Source organism: Mobula birostris, chromosome 6 (assembly GCF_030028105.1).
Source record: "Mobula birostris isolate sMobBir1 chromosome 6, sMobBir1.hap1, whole genome shotgun sequence".
Lineage (NCBI taxonomy): Eukaryota > Metazoa > Chordata > Chondrichthyes > Myliobatiformes > Myliobatidae > Mobula > Mobula birostris.
Genome location: NC_092375.1, coordinates 94,475,421 through 94,502,261, shown reverse-complemented (window position 1 = coordinate 94,502,261; position 26,841 = coordinate 94,475,421). Strand labels below are relative to the sequence as shown.

Below are 26,841 nucleotides of genomic sequence, written 5' to 3'. Positions count from 1 at the left end.
TAAGGCACCGGTGACCCCTGTTTCCATCCAGGGTGTCAGTGTGGACATGGTGGAGGATTACAAATACCTGGGGATACGAATTGACAATAAACTGGACTGGTCAAAGAACACTGAGGCTGTCCACAAGAAGGGTCAGAGCCGTCTCTATTTCCTGAGGAGACTGAGGTCCTTTAACATCTGCCGGACGATGCTGAGGATGTTCTATGAGTCTGTGGTGGCCAGTGCTATCATGTTTGCTGTTGTGTGCTGGGGCAGCAGGCTGAGGGTAGCAGACACCAACAGAATCAACAAACTCATTTGTAAGGCCAGTGATGTTGTGGGGATGGAACTGGACTCTCTCACGGTGGTGTCTGAAAAGTGGATGCTGTCCACGTTGCATGCCATCTTGGTCAATGTCTCCCATCCACTACATAATGTACTAGTTGGGCACAGGAGTACATTCAGCCAGAGACTCATTCCTCCAAGATGCAACACTGAGCATCATAGGAAGTCTGTGGCCATCAAACTCTACAACTCCTCCCTTGGAGGGTCAGACACCCTGGGCCAATAGGGTGGTCCTGGACTTATTTTCTGGCATAATTTACATATTACTATTTAATTATTTATGCTTTTATTACTATTTAATTATTTATGGTGCAACTATAATGAAAACCTATTTCCCTTGGGATCAATAAAGTATGACTATGACTATGAATCTCACAGTTATATATGTTGACATACTTACAGATAAATTTACTTTGAAGTTTGAAGGTTTGTGGACAAATGTGCATATTTCCATGTTGTATCTTTAACTTTTAAAATTCATTCCCTTGCGAATGAATTAATCATAACAAAGTTATTGGAAGGAGCCAGTGGAGGATGCTGAATGCTTGGACTGTTTAAATCTACTTCAACATAAGCTGCCCAACAGTTAAATAAAAAGCCTATTTTATTTCAACCTTTATACCACTACCTTATCATTTCCTGTCAGAGTTGTCTTCTGTACAGACACTCCTGTGCTTAGTGTCACATTATGTGCATATAAACAATGTATGTATATAAGCTATCTTATATATTTATATTTATTGTGTTTTTTTAATCTTATTATGGTACTTTTTTTGTACTGCATTGGACCCAGAGTAACAATTATTTTATTCTCATTTACAATTGTGTGCTGGAAATGACATTAAACAATCTTCATTCTTGAGCCTTCTTAAATAAGATCTAAAATCTATTTAAGCTGCTCTTATTTTGTGGGGTCCCAGCTGTTAATTTGATAAAATAATACCATATGATGCACAACCTCAGTGTGATGGTGCATTCCATGGGAAGATTTAACTCTTTCATATTAATCCACATTACCTTTTAAAGTACGCAATTAAAAGTAGGAAACTGAAATAGGAAGCAAAAATATTTTATAGTTTGTATTTCTGCCAGTTTTGGAAGAAAAAGTACATAAAGTTTGTAAAGAGATATAGGGGTTAGGAGGTGGGGCAGTTGTAGGCTGTCGTATATTTTCTTTGTTCAAGTTTGTTTTTTGATGTTTGTGTTTTGTCCTTTATAGGGCCTTGCCGATTATGTATGCAGTAGCTCTGGACCTGCGGATCTTTGCAAATAATGTGAGTGATAAGACTGTTTATGAAACTATTATAAATGTATATTTCTTTGTTGAAATGTGGACAGCAGTACAGCCTTCATTCTGCTATCTTTGTACAGACATTTCATAGGTTGTGCAAAAGCATGTGCTCAGTACAGGTGAATATATCACTGGAAAGGGAAGCAACACGCAGTCCTGGAATCTTTGTCTTTGGCTGCAAGAATATCCATCAGTTCCACTTGCATTGTGATCCCCTAATCACTATAGATGGAGTTAATATAGCACTGTCACTTATTTCCTCCCTCCTGCGCAGCAGGACCACACATAGTGTGATTAGTTTGGCTTCTGCTAGAAGCAGGAGCAAGTTTTCATCTCGCAAACACAAGGAAATCTGCAGATCCTGGAATTTCAAGCAACACACATAAAAGTTGCTGGTGAACGCAGCAGGCCAGGCAGCATCTCTAGGAAGAGGTGCAGTCGACGTTTCGGACCGAGACCCTTCGTCAGGACTAACTGAAAGAAGAGCTAGTAAGAGATTTGAAAGTGGGAGGGGGAGGGGGAGATCCAAAATGATAGAAGACAGGAGGGGGAGGGATGGGCCAAGAGCTGGACAGTTGATTGGCAAAAAGGATATGAGAGGATCATGGGATGGGAGGCCTAGAGAGAAAGAGAGGGGGGAAGCCCAGAGGATAGGCAAGGGGTATGGTGAGAGGGACAGAGGGAGAAAAAGGAGAGAGAGAAAAAGAACGTGTGTGTGTGTGTATGTATGTGTATATATATATATATATATATATATATAAATAAATAACGGATGGGGTACAAGGGGGTATGATGCAAGTTTTCATCTCATGAGATTTCACTGTGTCTGGGTCAATACTGATTTCTCTAGAGGGTACTTCTTCCTACCCATAGACTATTATTTCACCACCTCTGGAGGATCTGACCTGATAATGTCCTTGTCTGACTCTGCCAACAGATTTATGATTATAACAACATCAGGTCTTTTTGATTAGTAAGTGAGGACTCCAGTCCCAAGGTTTTTGAAAGGGTAACTTTGCAAGATGAATGTTACTGTATTTGCATTTGGTACGTAGACTACTGTTGAGTTGTCCAGTTTTTAAAATTCTATTTGAACACGATAACGTGGTGGTTAGCATGACACTATTACAGCTCGGAGTGTTGGAGTTCACAGTTCAGTTCTGGCTCCATCTATAAGGGGTTTGTACTTCCTCTCCAGGAATGTTTCCTCCCACATTCCAAAGACATACCGGTTAGTAGGTTAATTCAAAATTGTACTGTGATTAGGCTAGGGTTAAATAGGGAGGGGGTTGTTGGGCTGGAAGGACTTGTTTAGCGCTGTATCTCTAAATATGTAACATATCTGTAATGGTACAACCAGTGGCTTGCAAGGCCATTTGAGAGGGTATTTAAGAGTGAATCAGATGGGATGGTTCTAGTACCACGCACAGCTAGGCGGGCGAAGGATGACAGATTTTCTTTCCTGAAAAGAATGGGTGAAACCCATTTTTTTTTTTTTGCAACAAACTAATAGTTTTCTTGATTAGCATAACAAAGTAGATGGTTCTTTTTCACCTCGTATGCCAAATTGTTAACTGAATTTAGATTCCATAACTGTACTGCATTGTTATTCCAGGTTCTGGATTATCAGTCTGCCGAGGTAATGGTTGTGCCACGACCAACCTCTGAACCTTTCAGTTAGATTCCAAAGGAGAACATATACAGGCTTACCATGTGAAGCAATTCTGACAGCTTTGCTAAAATTGTTTGAGTGCAGTTGGTCACCCTATTGGCCTTGTCTGAGACTCTTATTCAAACTCTTATGCAGGGAGTTTTGCTTTTGCTTAAGCTGTACTGTGGTATGCTCCTACAGTGTGCAAAATATGTAGAATGATGAAAGCAAGGTGATGTTCAGGTTGAGCAGTTGGGAGGATTCCTTCCGATTACATTAGCTGGTAAATCCTGGCACATCATGGAACTCGAATGCAATGCAATGATACAGTGTCATGTAATTCTTTTTTACCCTGCACCTGGCATCTTCAGAGCAAAGCCAGGTTCCACAGGACATTTAACATCCCTGACACAAATGTAGGTAAAATCAGAAATAACACATCATAAAAACATTAAAATGATGTATAAATTGTCATAAAATCATTACAATGATATGTTTTTAATTTACCCACCTACATGTATGTCCAGGCTGACCAACAGTTAGGCAAGAAAGGAAAGGGCAAGATGGGAGATACGCTGGAGAAAGCTGCGGAACTACTGATGAGCTGTTTCCGGGTCTGTGCCAGTGACAAGTAGGTTTTAATAACCTGTTTTGTTTAGTTATGTTAGAGATAGATTGTGCTACTTCAGGACAACATTTAAAAGCTAACACTTAACTATGAACTGTAATTTTAAATCACAGCTAGAGCTATTCTGACCTCTGTTTCACAGGCACTGCCCTTTTATCTGAGCAGTATCCCTTGTAGTTTGTGGAACTGCTTCAGGACTATATCAATGGTTATATCTTCATATCACGCACTCCCAGGTTTTCTGTCCTCGAGCATCACAGTGTGAACCATGAAGTTTCAAGCACCAGTGTAGGATGTGTTTGTTCAGTGCAACATGAAGACTTCTAAAATGAATATCAAAGTAGAATGAGGTGATTACTGTCAAATATCAGGTATCAGTGTGGAGGATAGGTGTATGTTGTGGTGTAAAGTCTGCAGAAAGGATAGTTGCTTGTTTAAGGTGTGCTGAGATAAGTACAAACTGTATGTGCTGTGGAATGTTAGATTATGCAGCAAAGAATAACACAAAGCAGGAGGAGTTTATTGTCTGACTTCCCTGATTGCATTTTATGTGACTGAAATGATTTTACCAAGTTATTTTTGAAAACAGCCGTGCTGGAATCGATGACTCTAAGAAATGGGGAATGCTATTTCTCGTCAATCAGCTGTTCAAGATATACTTTAAGGTGAGAAAGCATGTTTGTTTTTCTAGCTCTGTAACAACACTTTCTCAGTGGACTGAATTTTAGGAAAGTGTTGAAGAAGGTCAGGTGGGACATGAGAATGGGTAAAGTCTGCCTGGAACTGCCAAGATCTTGCTCCATAACAGGATCTTCTCTATCAGATCTGCCCAGCACCTGGAAATCCAGGGGAACAGCAAGCAGAAGCATGCTGCAGTTGTGCCTCCCTTGCAAGAGGGATCATGAAGAAGGTCAGAGATGAAAGCAGGCTAGAGTGAAGCTCAGTGAACAGAATCTTCCTTGAGGGGTCAGGGGAGATTCTCATCCTGCAGCAGGCTCCTCTGCTTAGATGCTTGAAGTAGAAATCCTGGATCTGCCAGCTTAAGAAAAGTGGAAGGGGTAGAGGGTGGGGAACTCGCTCTGCTTTGAACTTTAACCTTTTCTCATTCACTTGGAGGAGTTGACACCGAGACTGAAACTCTGTGGGAAATGAGGTGTCATTGAATATACAGACAAACCTTGCACAGTGCTCTATGCTTTGTTCATTTAGTTAGGCATTCTGCAAGCTGGCAAGTGGACATGTCACTGTTGAGTCAGTCATCTGTTCAGTCAGTTGTCACTGCATAAGTGGCACAGCAAGTTGAAACTATGTTCCAGTGTTTAGCCTCAGATGCTGGACTTCCTAGCAATCAGCCTTTTTCACAAAGGGTAAAACTGGAAGTACATTGCTTGAGATTCATATTTGGTGGAATTCAATATTCCAGCCATTTTTATTTTGTAGATCAATAAGCTCCATTTGTGCAAGCCTTTAATCCGAGCAATTGATAGCTCCAATCTGAAGGATGAGTACAGTATGGCACAGAGGGTGACATACAAGTACTATGTTGGGAGGAAAGCTATGTTCGACAGTGATTTTAAGCAAGGTGAGGAAACCACTCATTTCTGGCATTTTAGATACTTTGGATTACTTAGCTCAAAGATAAAATTTTATTAAATAGGTCTATATGTAACCTTCCATTCACTGTGTAAAATACATAAAATGGGAATACATAGAATTTACAGTGAGTTTAACCCGAGACTGTTATGTATTTCTAATTCTATAGAGTGATAATGCTTTTTAAATGAAACCATTTTCTGTCATCTTCACAGCTGAAGAATATCTCTCATTTGCTTTTCGGCATTGTCACAAGACCACCCAGAAAAATAAGCGGATGATCTTGATTTACTTGCTACCTGTAAAGATGCTTCTTGTAAGTAAGCCTTGTGAAGTACTACAATAAAGCTGGTACTTAAGCTAATACATCTTGAAGGCAATAACAGTTGTGAAATCATTGTTAGTGAATTCTGTGATCATTGGCATATTGAGTTTGTGATATCTTGGAGATGAGCACACTAGACGTATTTAAGGGTACTGAGATGCCATTGTTTGGATTCAAGGCTTCTCAGTAAATATAAAAATACCCATGATACTACTCAGAAAAGAATAATGGAGTTATCCCAATGTTGGTAACCAAGATGGACTAATATGAAGTAATATCGTTAAATTTGGGACTAGGGAGGCGACATATCATTTGAAACCATCTCAGCAACCATAAACATAGTTAGCTACTTCCCTCATAATAGAATCCTTGAAAACTGCTACAACTCCCGCCCCCCCCCCACCTCCTTCTGCTCATCCAAAAAGGATATCTTCCCCAATGTGCTCAGAATTAAATGCAGATTAGAGAGTAGGATGTCCTTAGAATTCCGAGCTCAGAGTTCAATTCCGGCGCCATTTGTTTGTTCTCCCTGTGAACGTGTGGGTTTCTTCCGGGTGATCCAGTTTCCTCCCACAGTCCAAAGGCATATGATTAGTAGGTTTATTGGTCATCGTAAATTGTCCTGTGATTAGGCTAGGGTTAAATTGTTATGGGCATACATGCACAGGATATAATTGCCAAGAAAATTAGTTTTTTGCAGCCGCAGTTCAGCCTGAGAAGGTGAAAGCAAACATAAGTTAACATGATATTAAATTGACATAAGCTATTTACGAGCTATAAGCTATATCGTACAACTTCCACGTGTAAGATAAGCCACACAAAATAAACGGAGTGACACTAGTATATGTACCAAACTGAATGTATGTAATGAATGTGCTTAAAATACTATTACTCATTACGACAGGCTACCAGGGGTTGTGGTGGAAGCAGAAATGATAGTGGTGTTGAAGAGGCTGTTAGATATATGAAAGTACATAGAATGGAAGGTTATAGATGATACAGGCAGAAGGGATTACTTTCAATTGGCATCATGTTAGGCACAACATTGCAGGCCAAAGGGCAGATTCCTGTGCTATACTGTTCTGGTTAGATTACTTATTTACATACTCTTAAAGCAAATTCTTAATTCCTTGGCATATTGAAACTTATTTGGCTTATGTTTCTTTTTTTTTTAAGCCCATAGTTTCCCCAACTGAGTTTGGCCCGGCTAGAACTTTACTCCTTGGAGCACAGGAGAATGAGGGCAAATCTTATAGAAAATCATGAGAGGCGTAGAAAAGGTAATTGGTAACAGGCCTAACAAGCCACGCTGCCAACAACCTACCTATTTAACACACAGGACAATTTACAACGATCAATTAACCTACCAACAAGTACATCTTTGGACTGTGGGAGGAAACCCATGTGGTCACAGGGAGAAGCTACAAAGTCCTTATAGACAGCACTTAAATTGAACTCTGAACTCCGACTCCCCAAGCTGCAATGGTATCATGCTAACCTCTATGTACCATGGCATCCTATTTTGTTGGATTTGAAGCCCTCTGGGTCTTTCTGCTACTGCACATTTCAGTTTGAAAAATAGTCCTTTCCTTGCAGGAACCTTGTGCATTGTTACTTGTACATCTAACATGAGTCCCTGCAACAGCAATGCTGTAACTGCAACCCTACAATCTTCAGCCCCATGCCTTCCCTGTATTCTTCAGCCCTACTGTCTTCAGGCCCGTGCCTTCCCTGTATTCTTCAGCCCGATAATCTTCAGGCCCGTGCCTTCCCTATATTCTTAGCACCTTTGCTCCTGATTCCTTTTCTCTCAATATGATACCTTTGTTTTGCAGGGCCACATGCCAACAGTACTGCTACTGCGAAAATATGATCTCCTGCAGTTTTCAGATGTCACCAAGGCGGTTGGGTATGAATTTTGAGGAGATTCAATCTTTCACATTGTAAATTAATTCTTGCAAATTGTGAAAGAAGTTATAAGTTAGCAGCCTTTGATATTAATGGTAACTGTTAGTATGCTCGGAGGATGGTTCCTTAATTGGTTTAGCGAACTGTCAGCAACAATAGTTTGGTTTTATTTATTGTCATGTGTACTGAAAAAAGTTTGCATGCCATCCAGACAGATCCTGCCATATAGAAGTATACTGAACTAGTAAAAAGAAAAAAGAAATACAGAATGCTAAATATAGTGTTTCAGTGATAGAGAAAGTGCACTGTGCCTAGACAAATGAAGTGTAGGAAAAGTGACTGAGTAGATTAACCTGAAGTTCAGGTTTTTTTGCAAGTTGAATAACTCAACTATTTCTTCCAATTTAGAAACACAGGCACAAGAGTCTACTCGAGTCTGTGCCATTGTTCAGATAAGTTATATTTTAAGTCCACTTAAGTACAGTGCTTTCCAGTTAATTGGGATTCATCAGGACCAGTGCATTCTGGCCCAATTAAATGGCTGCCCCAATTAGCTGAAGTTTTATGATAAGAAGTTTAAAGGTACAAAAAGGACAAGCTGCCATTTAACTGAGTGACAAATTCTGTATGTGAATAAAATGCAATAAACAAGAACACTACCAATGCTACTACAGTACTATAGAACTGTATTAGTTCATGATAGTTATCGACAGAGGACTTATCCATTGTGCGCTGCAGTGTTCTTTTGATTGACAGCAAGTCAAAAAAATCAGCCTAGACACCTAGTGCTGGTAGTGGACTGCCTTCATACAATGCTTTTGATTATTGCATCCTCCAAATCTTAATTTTTTTGATGTAACATTCAAGCTGATTGTTGATACCTTCAAATTTGTCGTAGTACCTAACTTGTTGAAATAGTGAGATCGTTTCATTTTCAATCCCGACTGTTTCTGGCATCTCCAAGCCTGAATGCTTGAAGTCATAGTGAGAAAAACAGTCCTAAATTGTCTTATTGCTTATTTCTTCCTAATATTCAGTCACAAAAATCACTGTTTTTTAAACACAACTGAATCAGAATCAGGTTTATTATTACCGGCATGTGACGTGAAATTTGTTAACTTAGCCGTAGCATTCAACGCAATACATAATCTAGCAGAGAGAAAAAAAAAAATAAAACATTATAATATTATATAAGCTATTTATAAACTGTTCACTCTAAGCATGGTGTGTCTAACGCACATGCAAGTTCACATAATTGACACTAGTTAGAAACTGGCAACTGTCTCCTGTCCCAATTAAGTGGCATAGTTTCCCAAATAAATGAAGGGAATTGGCTAATTTGTCGATTAGCTTTTGGTCTTTGAGTTGTCCAAATAAGCAACTGTCTCGATTAACTGTTGGCCCAATTAACCAGAATCCACTGTAGCCAGGGAAGGTAGTGCACTCGTGGCTGACAAGGGAAATCAGGGGTAGTATCAATACCAAAGAAGAAACATACAAATTAGCCAGAAAAAGCGGCACACCTGAGGACTGGGAGAAATTCAGAGTCCAGCAGAGGAGGACAAAGGGCTTAATTAGGAAAGGGAAAAAAGATTATGAAGGAAAGCTGGCAGGGAACGTAAAAACTGACTGTAAAAGCTTTTATAGATACGTGAAAAGAAAAAGACAAGGTTAAGACAAATGTAGGTCCCTTACAATCAGAAACAGGTGAATTGATCAGGGGGAACAAGGACATGGCAGACCAACTGAATAACTACTTTGGTTCTGTTTTCACTAAGGAGGACATAAATAATCTTTCGGAAATAGTAGGCGACCAAGGGTCTAGTGAGATGGAGGAACTGAGGGAAATACATGTTAGTAGGGAAGTGGTGTTAGGTAAATTGAAGGGATTAAAGGTAGATAAATCTCCAGGGCCAGATGGTCTGCAGCCCGGAGTGCTTAAGGAAGTAGCCCAAGAAATAGTGGATGCATTAGTGATAATTTTTCAAAACTCTTTAGATTCCGGATTAGTTCCTGAGGATTGGAGGGTGGCTGATGTAACCCTGCTTTTTAAAAAAAGAGCAAGAGAGAAACCGGGATATTATAGACCGGTTAGCCTGACATCGGTGGTGGGGAAAATGCTAGAGTCAGTTATCAAAGATGTGATAACAGCACATTTGGAAAGCGGTGAAATCATCGGACAAAGTCAGCATGGATTTGTGAAAGAAAACTCATGTCTGACGAATCTCATAGAATTTTTTGAGGATGTAACTAGTAGAGTGGATGGGGAGAACCAGTGGATGTGGTATATTTGGATTTTCAAAAGGCTTTTGACAAGGTCCCACACAGGAGATTAGTGTGCAAACTTAAAGCACACGGTATTGGGGGTATGGTATTGATGTGGATGGAGAATTGGTTGGCAGACAGGAAGCAAAGAGTGGGAATAAACGGGACCTTTTCAGAACGGCAGGCAGTTACCAGTGGGGTACCGCAAGGCTCAGTGCTGGGACCCCAGTTGTTTACAGTATACAACGTTTGTATATTAATGACTTAGACGAGGGAATTAAATGCAGTATCTCCAAGGTTGCGGATGACACAAAGCTGGGCGGCAGTGTTAGCTGTGAGGAGGATGCTAAGAGGATGCAGGGTGACTTGGATAGGTTAGGTGAGTGGGCAAATTCATGGCAGATGCAATTTAATGTGGATAAGTGTGAGGTTATCCACTTTGGTGGCAAGAACAGGAAAACAGATTATTATCTGAATGGTGGCCGATTAGGAAAAGGGGAGGTGCAACGAGACCTGGGTGTCATTGTACACTAGTCATTGAAAGTGGGCATGCAGGTACAGCAGGTGGTGAAAAAGGCGAATGGTATGCTGGCATTTATAGCAAGAGGATTCGAGAACAGGAGCAGGGAGGTACTGCTGCAGTTGTACAAGGCCTTGGTGAGACCACACCTGGAGTATTGTGTGCAGTTTTGGTCCCCTAATCTGAGGAAAGACATTCTTGCCATAGAGGGAGTACAAAGAAGGTTCACCAGATTGATTCCTGGGATGGCAGGGCTTTCATATGATGAAAGACTGGAACGACTAGGCTTATACTCTCTGGAATTTAGAAGATTGAGGGGGGATCTGATTGAAACATATAAAATCCTAAAGGGATTGGACAGGCTAGATGCAGGAAGATTGTTCCCGATGTTGAGGAAGTCCAGAACAAGGGGTCACAGTTTAAGGATAAAGGGGAAGCCTTTTAGGACCGAGATTAGGAAAAACTTCTTCACACAGAGAGTGGTGAATCTGTGGAATTCTCTGCCACAGGAAACAGTTGAGGCCAGTTCACTGGCTATATTTAAGAGGGAGTTAGATATGGCCCTTGTGGCTAAAGGGATCAGGGGGTATGGGGGGAAGGCTGGTACAGGGTTCTGAGTTGGATGATCAGCCATGATCGTACTGAATGGTGGTACAGGCTCGAAGGGCCGAATGGCCTACTACACCTATTTTCTATGTTTCTGTGTTTCTATTGCAGCCTTCCTTTGTTGTAGAACTTCCCATCTGCCCCAGTCCTCCAGCTGTTTTGTGTTTGATTCAGCCCACGTTCATCATCCACTGCACTTTTCCTACTGCTTTTTCTTCTGGTCTGGCAACTGCATCTCTCCTGCATACCAAATGTAGAACGAAGGCAAGGAATAGGCCTCATGGTGGAACTTGAGATCCTGCCCCTGAGCAATGTGATGGTTTTTTTGATCAACGCACTTTAGACAGTTTAGATGCCTTTGCTAAAACCATAACACATAGGAGCAGAATTAGGTCATCCAGCCCATCAAGTCTGTTCTGCCATTCCATCATGGCTCATTTATTATCCATCTCAACCCCGTTCTCCTGCCTTCTCCTTGTAATATTTGATGGCCTCACTCATCAAAGAACCAATCAACATCCGTTTTAAATATACCCCATGACTTGGACTCCACAGCTGTCTGTGGTAATAAGTTCCACAGATAGGGTGAGGATGGGGGCAGTTGGAATAGCATAAGACATAGGAGCAAAATTAGGCCATTCGGCCCATTGAGTCTGCTCTGTTATTTGATCATGGCTAATCCATTTCCCTCTCAGCCCCATTCTCCTGTCTTCTCCCCATAACCGTTCATGCCTGACTAATCAAGAACAAATCAACCTCCAGCTTAAACATGGAGATGAGTCCATGGTCAGATCAGCTAAGATCTTATTGAACGGTCGGGCCAGATGGCCTACTCCTGCTCCTATTTCTTATGTTCTTAAATACACCCAATGACCTGGCCACCACAGTTGCCTATGGCAGGGGTCCCCAACCTTTTTTGCACCGCTGACCGGTTTAATATTTACAATATTCTTGAGGACCGGCAGACAGAGTTGGGGGTGTGGGGGGTGAATCATGACCAGAATATAGGTGATAAGTCACTTGTGAGTGGCTAATATACTCAATTTCGTTTCTAGAAGAGTTTATCTAATGAATTTAATATTAAACACACAGCGCATATTTTCCTCGCATGAATATAGTGATAAGTCAATTATAAGTCACTTAATAAGTCAATAGCATCATAACATGTTAAGTAACGTTTGGATATTAAACACACAGCGCATATTTTCCCCGTATGAACATATAAAATAATTGCAACACACCAATATTGCTGAATCAGTGGAAGCCCTGGGCTTGTTTCCCTGCAACAAGACGGTCCCATCAAGGGGTGATGGGAGACAGCGATACTCAAAGGGGGTTCCTTATGTCCAGTATATTCCACAATTTAGTTTTCGTTACATTCATTACAGAAAACCCCGCTTTTCAGAGATATGATGTTGGAAATGGAAGCAAAGTTTTCAGTGCTTTTGTGGCTGTCTCAGAATATTCAGCCTTGACTTTGATCCGGAATGCCGGCAAAGATGTTATGTCATACTTTTCAGCCCACCGTCATTTGCAAGCTCAAGGAGTTGATCTTCTTCCCGCGCTGACATGGATGATTCACCGGGGACATTCATAAATGGGTCACAGACCCATTTCCTTGCACATCTTGGGTCATTTGCAGTGGGGAAGTAATGCTCGAATTCTGTTGACAGCGAAGATAGGTGATCACGCACCAGCTGTGAGAAGGACGGTGCAGCCTCAGTCTCTCCCAAAATCCCAGCTAATGTTGGGAACATGTCAAATATGCCCCTGTCCACTCGCCGTCCCCACAGTTCCAGTTTGGCTTTGAAAGCAGACACTTTATCTGCCAACTTAAAGACTGTTGTCATTCTCCCCTGAAGTGACAAATTGAGTTCATTGAGCAGGTTGAAGATGTCACACAGACAAGCGAGTTCGTCACTGAGGTGTGCTGCCAGTGGTGACTTTTTTTCCTGAAAGAAATCTCTGTAGCTGCTCTCTTAACTCAAAAACCCTGGCCAGGGCTCTCCCCCTTGATAGCCACCTGACTTCAGTGTGTAAGAGAAAGCGCTTGTGCTCTGCATCCATTTCCTCGCAAAGCTGCTCAAGCAGATGTGAGTTAAGGGCTTTTGCTTTGATGTGATTGATAGCTTCAACAACGTCACTCAATACGCTGTTAAGATCAGGTGACATTTTTCGGCTAGCCAGCTTTTCCCTGTGTGTGACACAGCGTGTAGACTGGCATTCAGGAGCAAACTTTTTGACATAGTGAAACCAGACAGCGGTCCAGTCATAGCTGCAGCCCCGTCTGTGCATATTCCAACACAGAATGACTAGTCCAGTTTGCCTGACATGCAGTCATTCAAAGACTTGAATAGTTCTGCCCCAGTTGTGTTAGTTGGCAGCGGCAGTGAACACAACATATCCTCGTGCACATCGTCTTGAGACATATATCGCACATAAACCAGCAGTATTGCCTTGTTGTTGACATTCATAGACTCATCAACCTGGATAGCATACCATGGTGACTTATTAAGCCGTTCCAACAGCTGTGCTTCGATGTCCTCCGCTATGTCATTGATTCTCCTTGAAACTGTGGTAGCTGAAAGAGAAACCTGTGCCATCTTGTTAGCTGCAGCTTCTCTCAACAGTTCACGGCACATGCCCTTGGCAACAGGCAGAATCAATTCTTCACCAATAGTGAAAGGCTCCTTAGCCTTAGCAATACGGCTAGCCACTAAGTACGACGCTCTCAGAGCAGCAGCATTTGTGGAGGTGGTGGCTCTCAGCACTTGCTTCTGTCCCGCTTGCTCATGTATTTTCCACTCAAAAGACTCAACGGGTTTGTCTTTAAGTGCCGGGTGCTTGGACTCAAGGTTCCGAAGCAGTTTTGAGGGCTTCATTGCTTCATTAGACAGCTTGTCTCCACATATCACACACAAGGGGCTTGAAGCGTGCGAGTCACCGGTCGCAATAAAGCCATATTTTATGTACGACTCGTATTTTCTGTTGAAGGAAGCTTTCTTTTTTTTTTGCAGTCTCGGCTCAGCTGCCTCTGCGTTATCATCATCGTTAGGCCTTTTATGTCCCCTACCATCTCTTCCAAAGAAACTTTCAAGCAACATTTGTTTTTTACTCATTGAGTAGTTGTAGGTTAATGACTGACTGATGACCTCGCGTGAGTAATGATCTTGCGTGCGTTCAAGTTCAACAGTGGGCGTGACAGGGAATGAGGAAAGGTGCAACTGACTCATATCGTTTCTTATCGCCAAATCATGTTGTTTCCTCGCGGCCCGGTAGCACATGCTTTGCGGCCCGGTGGTTGGGGACCACTGGCCTATGGCAACAAATTCCACAGATTTACTGCCCTCTGCATAAAGAAATTCCTTCTCATCTCTGTTCTGAAAGGATGTCCCCCTTTCCTGAGGCTGTGTCCTCTTGTCCTAGAGATCCCACTGTAGGAAGCATCCTCTCCAGGTCCACATTATGTTGGGCCATCCATTTGGGAAGTGGAGTTTCAGAAAAACTCAGAAGGATTTTTAACAAACACCAAACAGAGCAATATCGTAAATGCTATCCAATGCAGTGAGAACTGCTCAGATCTGTATATCGTCAAGACAAAACAACCACTTCACAAACGGATGGCCCAACATTGGAGGGCTAACACCTCAGGTCAAGGGTCAACTGTCTATCTGTACCTAAAGGACAAGGGACACTCCTTTGATGATAACAATGTGCACATTTTGGACAGGGACGACAGGTGGTTTGAAAGGGGGGTTAAAGAAGGCATCTTTGTCAAACTGGAAAACCCATCCCTGAACAGAGGGGGTGGGGTACAACACCTCCTATCAACTATTTGCAACACAGTCCTAACATCTCTACCCTGGCATCTCCACAACAGTTCATACCTCCATTCATGCAAAGATAAGACCCTCTCATAACCTGTATGACTCTTAATGACCCTCATATGATTCCTCTACCTTTAAACAACTCACGGAGTTCATAAGCTAGAAAATTACCCACCATGCATTAGAACTTAAGAACCTCTTGGATAACTGGCAAAACATCTTTTAGACAACACAGCAAGTCCAGTTGCCTTGATTTACTACTGCTTGATAGACAATGACCTGGATGACTGAGAGCCTTCATAGACTGAATGCTAACATTGCATTTGCCTTCCTTCCTACCGATTCATCTTGCAAGTTAACCTTTAGGAAACCTTGCACAAGGACTTGCAAATCCCGTTGTACTTCTGATTTTGCACCCCATTTTGAAAATTACCTATACCTTTATTCCTTCTACCAAAGTGCATGATCATACAGTTCCCTACATTGTATTCCCTACATTATACTTCTTTGCCCATTCTCAGAATCTGACTAAGATTTCTTGCAGAAGGATTTTGGCCGGAAATGTTGTCTATGCTTTTTTCCATAGATGCTGCCTGACCTGCTGAGTTCCTCCAGCATTTTGTGTATGCAACGGGTCGATAATTTCCTTTCTGCTGTCTCCCTCCTTTCTTAAAGAGTGGAGTGACATGTGTAATTTTCCAGTCCTCCAGAACCATGCCAATGATTCTTGAAAGATCATTACTAATGCCTCCACAATCTCTGCTGCTACCTCTTTCAGAACCTTGAGATGCATTTCATCTGGCCCCAGTGACTTATGTACCTTTAGGTCTTTCAGCTTTTTGAGCACCTTCTCTGTTGTAATAGTAACATAGAACATAGAATAGTACAGCACAGTACAGGCCCTTCAACCCACATTGTTGTGCCAACTCTCAAACCCTGTCTCCCATATAACCACCCACCTTAAATTCCTCCATATACCTGTCTAGTGGTCTCTTACATTTCACTAGTGTATCTGCCTCCATCACTGACTCAGGCAGTATATTCCACGCACCAACCACTCTCTGAGTAACAAAATCTTCCTCTAATATCCCCCTTGAACTTCCCACCCCTTACCTTAAAGCCATGTCTCCTTGTATTGAGCAGTGGTGCCCTGGGGAAGAGGCGCTAGCTATCCACTCTATCAATTCCTCTTAATATCTTGTATACGTCTATCATGTCTCCTCTCATCCTCCTTCTCTCCAAAGAGTAAAGCCCTAGCTCAGCGGCCCCAACCTTTGGGCCGCGGACCAGTATCGGGCCGCGAGGAAACGATATGATTTGGCGATATGAGTCTGCTGCACCTTTCCCCATTCCCTGTCACGCGCACTGTTGAGCTTGAACGCACGCGAGGTCATTACCCGCGCGTCATCCATGTCAACGCAGGAAGCAGATCAACTCCTCGAGATGTTTGACATAATATCTCTGCTGGCATTCTGGATCAAAGTCCAGGCTGAATATCCTGAGATAGCCACGAAAGCACTGAAAATGTTGCTTCCATTTCCTACATGTCTCTGCAATTAATGCAACGAAAACTAAATTGCGGAATATACTGGACATAAGGAACCCCCTTCGAGTATCACTGTCTCCCATCAACCCTCGATAGGACCGTCTTGTTGCAGGGAAACAAGCCCAGAGCTCCCACTGATTCAGCGATATTGGTGTGTTGCAATTATTTTATATGTTCATACGGGGCAAACAGATGCTGTGTGTTTAATATCCAAATGTTACTTAAAATGTTATGATGCTATTGACTTATAAGTGACCTATATAACCATATAACAATTACAGTACGGAAAAAGGCGATCTCGGCCCTTCTGGTCCGTGCCGAACGCTACTCTCACCTAGTCCCACCAATCTGCACTCAGCCATAACTCTCCATTCCTTTCCTGTCCATATACCTATCCAATTTTTCTTTAAATGGTAATATCGAACCTGCCTCTACCACTTCTACTGGAAGTTCGTTCAACACTTACTTCAAGCTCCCCTGTCCTCCCCTGATAATTGCCTTATCACTATATTCATGCGAGGAAAATATGCGTTGTGTGTTTAATATTAAATTCGTTAGATAAACTCTTGTAGAAATGAAATTGAGTGTATTAGCCACTTATCACCTATATTCTGGTCGTGATTAACACTCCCCCCGCCCCCCCAAACAGAATCGCCAAAAACGATTTGTAGAAAAAGCTCGGCACGTACACGCATGTGCACTGGTGCCCATGCAAGGCTTCGTGGTAAACACAACGTATTTGACTGCTATTCTTGTCCGTTGGCAACCGTACCTCCCCCCCCCCCCCCCCCGGGGTTGGCTGGTCTGCAAGAATATTGTCAATAATAAGCCGGTCTGCAGTGCAAAAAAGGTTGGGGAACCCTGCCTTAGCTCCCTGAATCTCTAATCATAATCTATACTCTCTAAACCAGGCAGCATCCTGGTAAATCTCCTCTGTACCCTTTCCAATGCTTCCACATCATTCCTATAGTGAGGTGGCCAGAACTGGACACAGTACTCCAAGTGTTTTATAGAGCTGCATCATTATCTTGCGACTCTTAAACTCTATTCCTCAACTTATGAAAGCTAACACCCCATAAGCTTTCTTAACTACCCTATCTACCTGTGAGGCAACTTTCAGGGATCTGTGGACATGTACCCCCAGATCCCTCTGCTACCCCACACTACCAAGTATCCTGCCATTTACTTTGTACTCTACCTTGGAGTTTGTCCTTCTAAAGTGTACCACCTCACACTTCTCCGGGTTGAACTCCATCTGTTACTTGTCAGTCCACTTCTGCAACCTATCAATGTCTCTCTGCAATCTTCTACAATCCTCTACACTATCTACAACACCACCAATCTTTGTGTCATCTGCAAACTTGCCAACCCACTCTTCTACCCCGACATCCAGGTTGTTAATGAGAATCACAAAAAGTAGAGGTCCCAGAACCGACCCTTGTGGGATACCACTAGTCACAACCCTCCAATCCGAATGTACTCCCTCCACCACGACCCTCTGCCTTCTGCAGGCAAACCAATTCTGAATCTACCTGGCCAAACTTCCCTGGATCCCATGTCTTCTGACTTTCTGAATATTCCTACCGTGTGGAACCTTGTCAAGTGCCTTACTAAAATCCATATAGATCACATCCACTGCACTACCCTCATCTATATGCCTGGTCACCTCCTTAAAGAACTCTGTCAGGCTTGTTAGACACGATCTGCCCTTCACAAAGCCATGCTGACTGTCCCTGATCAGACTATGATTTTCTAAATGCCCATAGATCCTATCTGTGAGAATCTTTTCCAACAACTTTCCCACCACAGACGTAAGACTCACTGGTCTATAATTACCCGGACTATCCCTACTACCTTTTTTGAACAAGGGGACAACATTTGCCTCCCTCCAATCCTCCGGTACCATTCCTGTAGACAACGAGGACATTAGGATCCTAGCCAGAGGCTCAGCAATCTCTTCCCTCGTCTCGTGGAGCAGCTTTGGGAATATTCCGTCAGGCCCCGGGGACTTATCCGTCCTAGTGTATTTTAGTAACTCCAACACCTCCTCTCCCTTAATATCAACATACTCCCGAACATCAACCTCACTCATATTGTCCTCACCATCATCAAGTTCCCTCTTATTGGTGAATACCGAAGAGAAGTATTCATTGAGGACCTTGCTCACTTCCACAGCCTCCAGGCACAGCTTCCCACCTTTATCTCTAATTGGTCCTACCTTCACTCCTGTCATCCTTTAGTTCTTCACATAATTGAAGAATGCCTTGGGGTTTTGCTTTCTCCTACTCGCCAAGGCCTTCTCATGCTCCCTTTTTGCTCTCCTCAGCCCCTTCTTAAGCTCCTTTCTTGCTACCCTATATTCCTCAATAGACCCATCTGATCCTTGCTTCCTAAACCTCATGTATGCTGCCTTCTTCCACCTGACTAGAGTTTCCACCTCACTTGTCACCCATGGTTCCTTCACCCTACCATTCTTTATCTTCCTCACCAGGACAAATTTATCCCTAACATCCTGCAAAAGATCTCTAAACATCGACCACATGTCCATAGTACATTTCCCTGCAAAACCATCATCCCAATTCACACCAGTGAGCTCTAGCCTTATAGCCTCATAATTTGCCCTTCCCCAATTAAAAATTTTCCTGTCCTATCTGATTCTATCCTTTTCCATGACAATGTTAAAGGCCAGGGAGTGGTGGTCACTGTCCCCCAGATGCTCACCCACTGAGAGATCTGTGACTTGACCCGGTTCGTTACCTAGTACTAGATCTAGTATGGCATTCCCCCTAGTCGGCCTGTCAACATACTGTGACAGGAATCCATCCTGGACACACTTGACAAACTCTGCCCCGTCCAAACCCTTGGAACTAATCAGGTGCAAATCAATATTGGGGAAGTTAAAGTCACCCATGATAACAACCCTGTTATTTTTGCACCTTTCCAAAATCTGCCTCCCAATCTGCTCCTCGGTATCTCTGCTGCTACCAGGGGGCCTACAGAATACCCCCAATAGAGTAACTGCTCCTTGACTTCTCTTCCCTCAGGCCCTTCAACACTTGGCACACTGCTAGTGTCTTTTACCGTGAAGACTGATGCAGAATGCTCACTTAATTCATCTGCCATCTCCTATATCCACTCTCTATTTCAAGGATCACTAGAGTCTGGCATGGTTACAGACGATTGGAAATGTTGCTCCATTATTCAAGAAGGGAGCCATGTCCTATAGATCGAAGCCCTTCAGGCCAGCCTTCCGCTTGTTCTTACTGGCAAGCGTACATTCACTTAAAAATAAGCTGGACAATCTAAGACTGAACCAGCGAAAGAAAAACATTTGCGCATTCATTCTCAGAGAAACTTGGCTTCAGGACTCTACCAGACGCAGTCATCCTGCTGGAGGGTTTCAGCACCTTTTGGGGAGGCAGGAATCCAGCGATCTCAGGCAAGACCTGTGGTGGCGGTATCTATTTACGTAAATAAGAACTGGTGTATGGAAGCTTTAGCAGTGGCATCCCACTGTTCACTGATGATTGAGTTCATATTTTTAAAGTGCAGACCATTTTATAAAGCAAGGGTGTTCACTACAGTTGTGTTGGTAGTTGTGTATATATATTCTCCCTTGTGCTGATGCTGGTGACCCACTGCTTGAGCTCTACAACACCATCAGTGACTTTCAAACAAGCACCCTGGTGGTATCTTCATTTTCGCAGGCTATTTTAACCATGTGAACCCTAATACAGTCCTGCCCAAATTCCACCACCATGTTGGTTTTGCTACCAGGTGACTATAAACCAGACTCTTGACCCCACCTTGGTCTCACAGATCACTCATCTGTAATGTTAATTCCAGCATACAGACCAGTTCTAATGGTGGTGAAAACCTGGCCTGAGGAGCAATCTCTCCACTGCAGGACGGCTTTGATAATACGAACTGGAGAGTGTTCAGGCTGCCCCCTATGGCAGCCATGGTAACATCGAGGAGTATCTGGATTCTGTGACCAGCTACATGGAGAAGTGTACTGAGGATGAGAAACACATCCGGGTGAGGGCAAATCAGAATCCATGGCTTACTGCAGAGTTCCGTGTCAGTCTGAGGGATTGGGATGCTGCCTTTAGATTAGGGAATGTGACAGCTCTCAAGCAAACAAGAACCGTGCTTTCCCGCTCCATCAGGAAGGCGAAACAGGTGCATTCTCAGAGAATATACATCCCCTTTTGCAAAATCAGAAACATATTCGGGGGATTATAGACTACAAGTCTACCCTGCATGTCAGTGAACACGATACTTCACTCCTTGAAAGGCTGAATGCTCAGTTTGATGTCCAGAACAAAGTGCTGGTGAGGGAGGCGCTCCTCCCTCCAGGGGGACAGGCGCTCCATCTGGCTTAAGCTGAGGTGAGGAAAACCCTGGCAAGAGTCAACCCATGCAAAGCTGCAGGGCCCAATAATATACCAAGTCAGGTTCTTAAGTACTGCGCAGCCCAGCAAACAGTGGTGTTGATGGATGTATTCAACATCTCTGGAACAATTCATTGTCCCCTTGGTTTTCAAGGCGGCAACCATCGTTCCAGTAACAAAGAAGGCAATGGAATCCTACATAAATGGCTATCTTCCTGTGACATTATGAAATGCTTTGAGCAGCTAGTCCTGGAGCACATTAAGGCCTTTCTCTGGCTTATCGCTCAAATTGATCCTCAGACGATGCAATAGCCTCTGCCCTCCACTTTGTCCTGTCCCACCTGGAAAATGGCGGTGTCGCAGGATTCAGCTCACAGCACGTCATCAAGAATGTTGGTGACACACAGTGGGTGGCCTCATCAACAGCGATGATGAGGTGGAGTGCAGAGAGGAAGTGGAGCGACTGGTGGATTGGTGTGAGGAGAACAGCCAAAGCCTGAACATGGAGAAGACAAGGGAAATCATTGTGGACTTCAGGAAGGCGCAGATGAATCATCCTCCTCTGCGAGTACATGGTTCCTCCGCAGACAGTTAAGTGCACCAAATTCATGTGAGTTCACATCACAGGTGACCTCACCTAGTCCTTTAATATCACCTATCTGAACAAGAAGGCACAGCAGCGCTTCTTCTTCCTAAAGAGATTGTGGCAAGCAAGGCTCTCCCCTCACACCCCCCACACCCCCCACCACCTTAACTGCATTTTACAGGAGCACCGCTAAGAGCATCCTGACAAGTTGCATCTCCATCTGGAATGGGAGTAGTCGTGCATCGGACCAGACATCCCTACAAAGGACTGTGAGAACAGCTGAGAGGTCATTTATCAGGAACACTGCGTACAAAGGGCTCTTAGTCTTATTAAGGATCCCACCTATCCATCCACCATCCTCTTTGACTTTCTACCATCAGGCAGAGGGCTACAATGCATTAAAAACAAGAACAGTCAGGATGAGAAACAGTTTCTTCCCCCAGGCATTAGGCTTCTGAACTCCCTGCCATATCATAGTTGAAGTGTCACCGGTTAATCTGTTCTGTGACTTTAATATTTAATATTAATGCACTTTCATTTGTTATTTATGTGTGATTCATCTGTAGATTTTATCCTTTCCTTTGTAAGTTATCGTGTGTTATGTATACTACCCTGCTTCGGAGAAACATTGTCTTGTTTCTATATACATTATATGGTTATGTATGTTGTATACATGTATAAAGTTAAATGACAATAAACTTGAATTGACTTGACTTGAAGAGAGGAAATTATAGGCCAGTTAGCCTAACATCGATTGTTAAGGATGAAGTTTTGCGGTACTTGGAGGCATATGGTAAATAGTCGCCGCTTCAGGCCAAAACCTTTCAGTTCCTGGTTTCTTTGCTATTCCAGTGCTGATGAAGGGTGGTCTGAAATGTCAAATGTTTATTGCCTTTTGTAGATGGTTCCTGATCTGATGGTCTTAGCATTGTCTATAATGATCCCACCACCAGCGATCCTTAATATACAGGTGTCCGCCTGACCCCAAAACCAGGCAACATTTTTACTGACCACCATTCTTCAGGTGCCAACTCTCTCCTTTTCAAAACCACGTCCCAAGGTGATTGCCTCTTAACCTACTGGATCCCTTTGATTAAAATTTTTAATTGAAACTTACTAGCACTTCTCTGGCCAAGATCTTAATTAGTTCCTACTTTGATGCCCTTCTGTCCTGAATCTTAGTGAACTACAGGCGAAGAGCTGTGAGATTAGCAGTTAGGGAAAAGGACTTGTGACAGGTGCTGATGTTAGCTGTTTTAATATTCCCAATATTTGGAATAAATTTCAGGGCCTCCAGTGCTGTTGGATAGGTAGCATGGCAAATTGAAGACAGCAGAGGGTTCTGGAGAAAGATATCAGGGTACATGTAGAACACAATGAGCTTTTCAATCATGTCAAAGAGAGCTGAGGTGTTTGGTGGAATGGAGGTTAAAGATGGATCTTTAGACAGAGATGGGAGTAGGGTGGGGAAGGAGGAACCTATTGCAGGATCTTCCGAAATACAGCTGGATGCATAGGAATAGAACCAAACAAGTGCAGCCTAAAGCATTCATCTAGTGGAGGAAAGACACTGAAGGAAAATGGTATGATCAGTCATGTTAAAGGTTGTGGATGTGTAAAAGAATGAATGATGGGGGGAGGGGTTGGAGGTGAGGAGGCACAGGGTCAGGGATAAACAGGTGCATGGATTGAGAAAAACTAACATATCCAATTTTGGACTGCATTGGCCATGTTTTGAACTTGTCTTGTTTTTTTTAATTAGTGAAGGGAACCTTCTGCTCCTGAATGAAGCTTTGTCAAAACATGAAGCTTTCTTCATTCGCTGTGGAATCTTTCTGATACTTGAAAAACTAAAGATAATCACATACAGAAACCTCTTCAAGAAAGTGTAAGTGCTGAACACACAATGTATCGTGCAGTATTCACTGTCAGCATTCAGTATGTAATTATTTAAGGCCACACATTGTGTTTGGGGATTAAACTGCAATTTAACTTGTTTTTTTTTTCAGGTATTTATTACTTCGAACACATCAACTGCCACTTGATGCTTTCCTGGTTGCACTTAAATTCATGCAAGTGGAGGACGTTGATATCGATGAAGTCCAGTGTATTTTAGCAAACCTCATCTACATGGTATGTATTAGGTCATCCTTAAGGTTGAACATCAGTTCTGAACTGGTGAAAGGAAACAAGATGACAAGTTTAACAAACTAACTGAGCAGAGGTTGTGTAACCTATTCAAAGAGCTGGGAAAACTATAATGGGCTAAATAGCCTTCTATGTTGTATTATTCTTGTAGTAATTGTAGATGCCTAAAGGCCATATCTTCTAATGTATTTACTAGTTGTTAAGGTAGATGGGATATCCCGATTCATGTCAAATCAAGGGTTTAGGATCCAGTCATTGCACACTAGTATAACTTATCTATAGTCTGGTAGCTTCAGTATCATCTCAGTCTCCCACTGGGCCCTGTTGCTCTGATTAGAACCAGCTATCTTTATTTACCCACTTTCCAGTGCACAAACCTGTGAAGGCTCCACCTTGGAAAGACAGTGATCTGGGATGATAAAGTGGAGACTGCAAGAAGAAAGGAGGCATGTTGGGTCTAATAGTTAACATTAGAAATACAAGTGTAATGTATCCAAAAGTAATAGTAATGTAAACAGTTGCATAGCTGTTGGCACGACTCTGTTATAGCTCAGAGCACTGGAGTTCAACTTCAGTGTTTGCATGTAAGGAGTTTGTACATCCTCTTTGTGAATTCATGGGTTTCCTCCAGGTGCTCCGGTTTCCTCCCATATTACAAAGGTGTACTGGTTAGCAGGCTAATTGGTCATTGTAAATTGTCCTGTGATTAGGCTCGGGTGAAATAGGTTGGTTGCTGGATAACAAGGCTCATTGAGCCAGATGGGCTTGTCCGCACTGTCTCTCTAAGTAAATAAACACAAACCCCGTTTCCAAAAAAGTTGGGATATTTTCCAAACTGCAATAAAAACAAAAATCTGCGATATGTTAATTCACGTGAACTTTTATTTAACTGACAAAAGTACAAAGAAAAGATTTTCAATAGTTTTACTGACCAACTTAATTGTATTTTGTAAACATACACAAATTTAGAATTTGATGGCTGCAACACACTCAACAAAAGTTGGGACAGAGGCATGTTTACCATTGTGTTACATCACCTTTCCTTTTAATAACACTTTTTAATCGTTTTGGAACTGAGGATACTAATTGTAGTAGATTTGCAATTGGAAATTTTGTCCATTCTTGCTTGATGTAAGACTTCAGCTACTCAACAGTCCGTGGTCTCCGTTGTCTGATTCTCCTCTTCATGATGCGCCATACATTTTCAGTAGGAGATAGATCTGGACTGGCAGCAGACCAGTCAAGCACACGCACTCTGTGTCTACAAAGCCACGCTGTTGTAGCCCATGCAGAATGTGGTCTGGCATTGTCCTGCTGAAATAAGCATGGACGTCCCGGGAAGAGACGTCGCCTTGATGGCAACATATGTCTCTCTAAAATCCTAATATACACCTCAGAGTCAATGGTACCTTCACGTACATGCAACTCACCCTTGCTGTGGGCACTGATGCACCCCCATACCATCACAGGTGCTGGCTTTTGCACCTTTCGCTGATAACAATCTGGATGGTCGTTTTCATCTTTGGCACAGAGAACTCGACGCCCGTTTTTTCTGAAAACTAGCTGAAATGTGGACTCATCTAACCACAGCACACAGTTCCACAGTCTTTCGGTCCATTTGAGATGAGCTTGGGCCCAGAGAACTCACCAGCGTTTCTGCATAGAGTTGATGTATGGCTTCCTCCTCGCGTAATACAGTTTCAAGTTGCATTTCTGGATGCAGCGACGGACTGTGTTGAGTGACAATGGTTTTCCGAAGTACTCCTGATCTTGCGTTGAGAAATGTTCCTTTTGAACTGACTAACAATTCTCTCACGAATTTTGGCACAAAGGGGTGAGCCACGACCCATCCTTGCTTGCAAAGACTGAGCCTTTGATGGACACTACTTTTATACCCAGTCATGATACTTCACCTGCTACCAATTAGCCTGCTTGATGTGGAGTCTTCCAAACCAGTGTTATTTGAATATTCTGTGCTCTTTTCAATCTTACTTTAACTCTGTCCCAACTTTTGTTGAGTGTGTTGCAGCCATCAAATTCTAAATTTGTGTATATTTACAAAATACAATTAAGTTGGTCAGTAAAACTATTGAAAATCTTTTCTTTGCACTTTTGTCAGTTAAATAAAGATTCACGTGAATTAACATATCACAGATTTTTGTTTTTATTGCATTTTGGAAAATATCCCAACTTTTCTGGAAATGGGGTTTGTACAAATTTGATCGAAAGGGAGGATCAAAGTCTGCAAACCAGCAAGTAAGTAAAAAGTTGGCAGATCAAATGAAGAAGAAAAGCGTGCTCGTTAAATGGTGGGAATTGAGTAAAAACTTGCTCATTATTAGGTGAGAAGTAAGTGTGCTGGTACAGCAGGCAGTGAAGAAGACATGGCATTGCTGACTTTATTGTAAGAGGAGTGGAATACAAAGGTTAAGGAGGCTTGCTGAATAGTGAGGCCATATTTGGAGCCTTCTGCAATTTTGGTCTCTATACCTTAAAAGCCATAATTTGAAATGAGTATAGCAAAGGTTGATTCTTGGAATGTGGGGGATTGTACTGTGAAGAGTGATTGAGTAAATTTAACATATTTAACTAGAGGCAGATGGTGATCTCATTAAAAGTACACAATTTTGAGCCACTTTGGTAGGTTCTGTGAAGCTGTTTTTTCTAGTTGGAAAATAGAACTAGAGATATAGTCTCAAGACAGGGTTAGTCATTTACGATGGATGGTAAAAAGGAAAAGCTTTTTATACAGAGGATTATTAGTCGTTGTACAATTTGGGTGATTATACAGGTGTCCCCCGCTTTTCGAACGTTCGCTTTACAAAACCTCACTGTTACGAAAGACCTACATTAGTACCCTATTTTCGCTTTCAGAAGGTGTTTTCACTGTTACGAAAAAAAATTCAGCGCGTGATAAAAGGCAGCATGCCCCGAGCAGCCGCTCTCCCCCAGATTCGGAACTGCTTTGCTTTAACACATGCCTGCGAGCATTTGCTTTAACACGTGCCTGTGAGCAGCCGTTTGCAAGATGAGTTCTATGGTATCGGAAAAGCCTGAAAGAGCTCGTAAGGGTGTTGCCCTTACGGTAAAACTAGACATAATTAAGTGTTTTGATCGTGGTGAACGAAGTAAGGACAACGTGAGTTTGGCTTGTGGAAGCTGACGAACATGATGTTGAAGAGGTTTTGGCATCCCATCACCAAGAACTGACAGATGAAGAGCTGATGCA

At 42.6% G+C, this 26,841-nt stretch overlaps 1 protein-coding gene across 2 annotated transcripts in view; it reads left to right on the top strand.

Moving 5' to 3' along the window:
- The window catches only part of pcid2 (PCI domain containing 2), a 60,871-nt gene that overhangs the window by 28,512 nt on the left and 5,518 nt on the right, over positions 1 to 26,841 (top strand). For both annotated transcript variants that reach the window (XM_072260892.1, XM_072260891.1), the window contains 8 exons: positions 1,544 to 1,598; positions 3,794 to 3,897; positions 4,484 to 4,559; positions 5,335 to 5,476; positions 5,703 to 5,803; positions 7,648 to 7,721; positions 23,227 to 23,352; positions 23,474 to 23,597. In XM_072260892.1, coding sequence (XP_072116993.1) covers positions 1,544 to 1,598; positions 3,794 to 3,897; positions 4,484 to 4,559; positions 5,335 to 5,476; positions 5,703 to 5,803; positions 7,648 to 7,721; positions 23,227 to 23,352; positions 23,474 to 23,597 — 802 coding nt within the window. The remainder of the gene's footprint in view (positions 1 to 1,543; positions 1,599 to 3,793; positions 3,898 to 4,483; positions 4,560 to 5,334; positions 5,477 to 5,702; positions 5,804 to 7,647; positions 7,722 to 23,226; positions 23,353 to 23,473; positions 23,598 to 26,841) is intronic.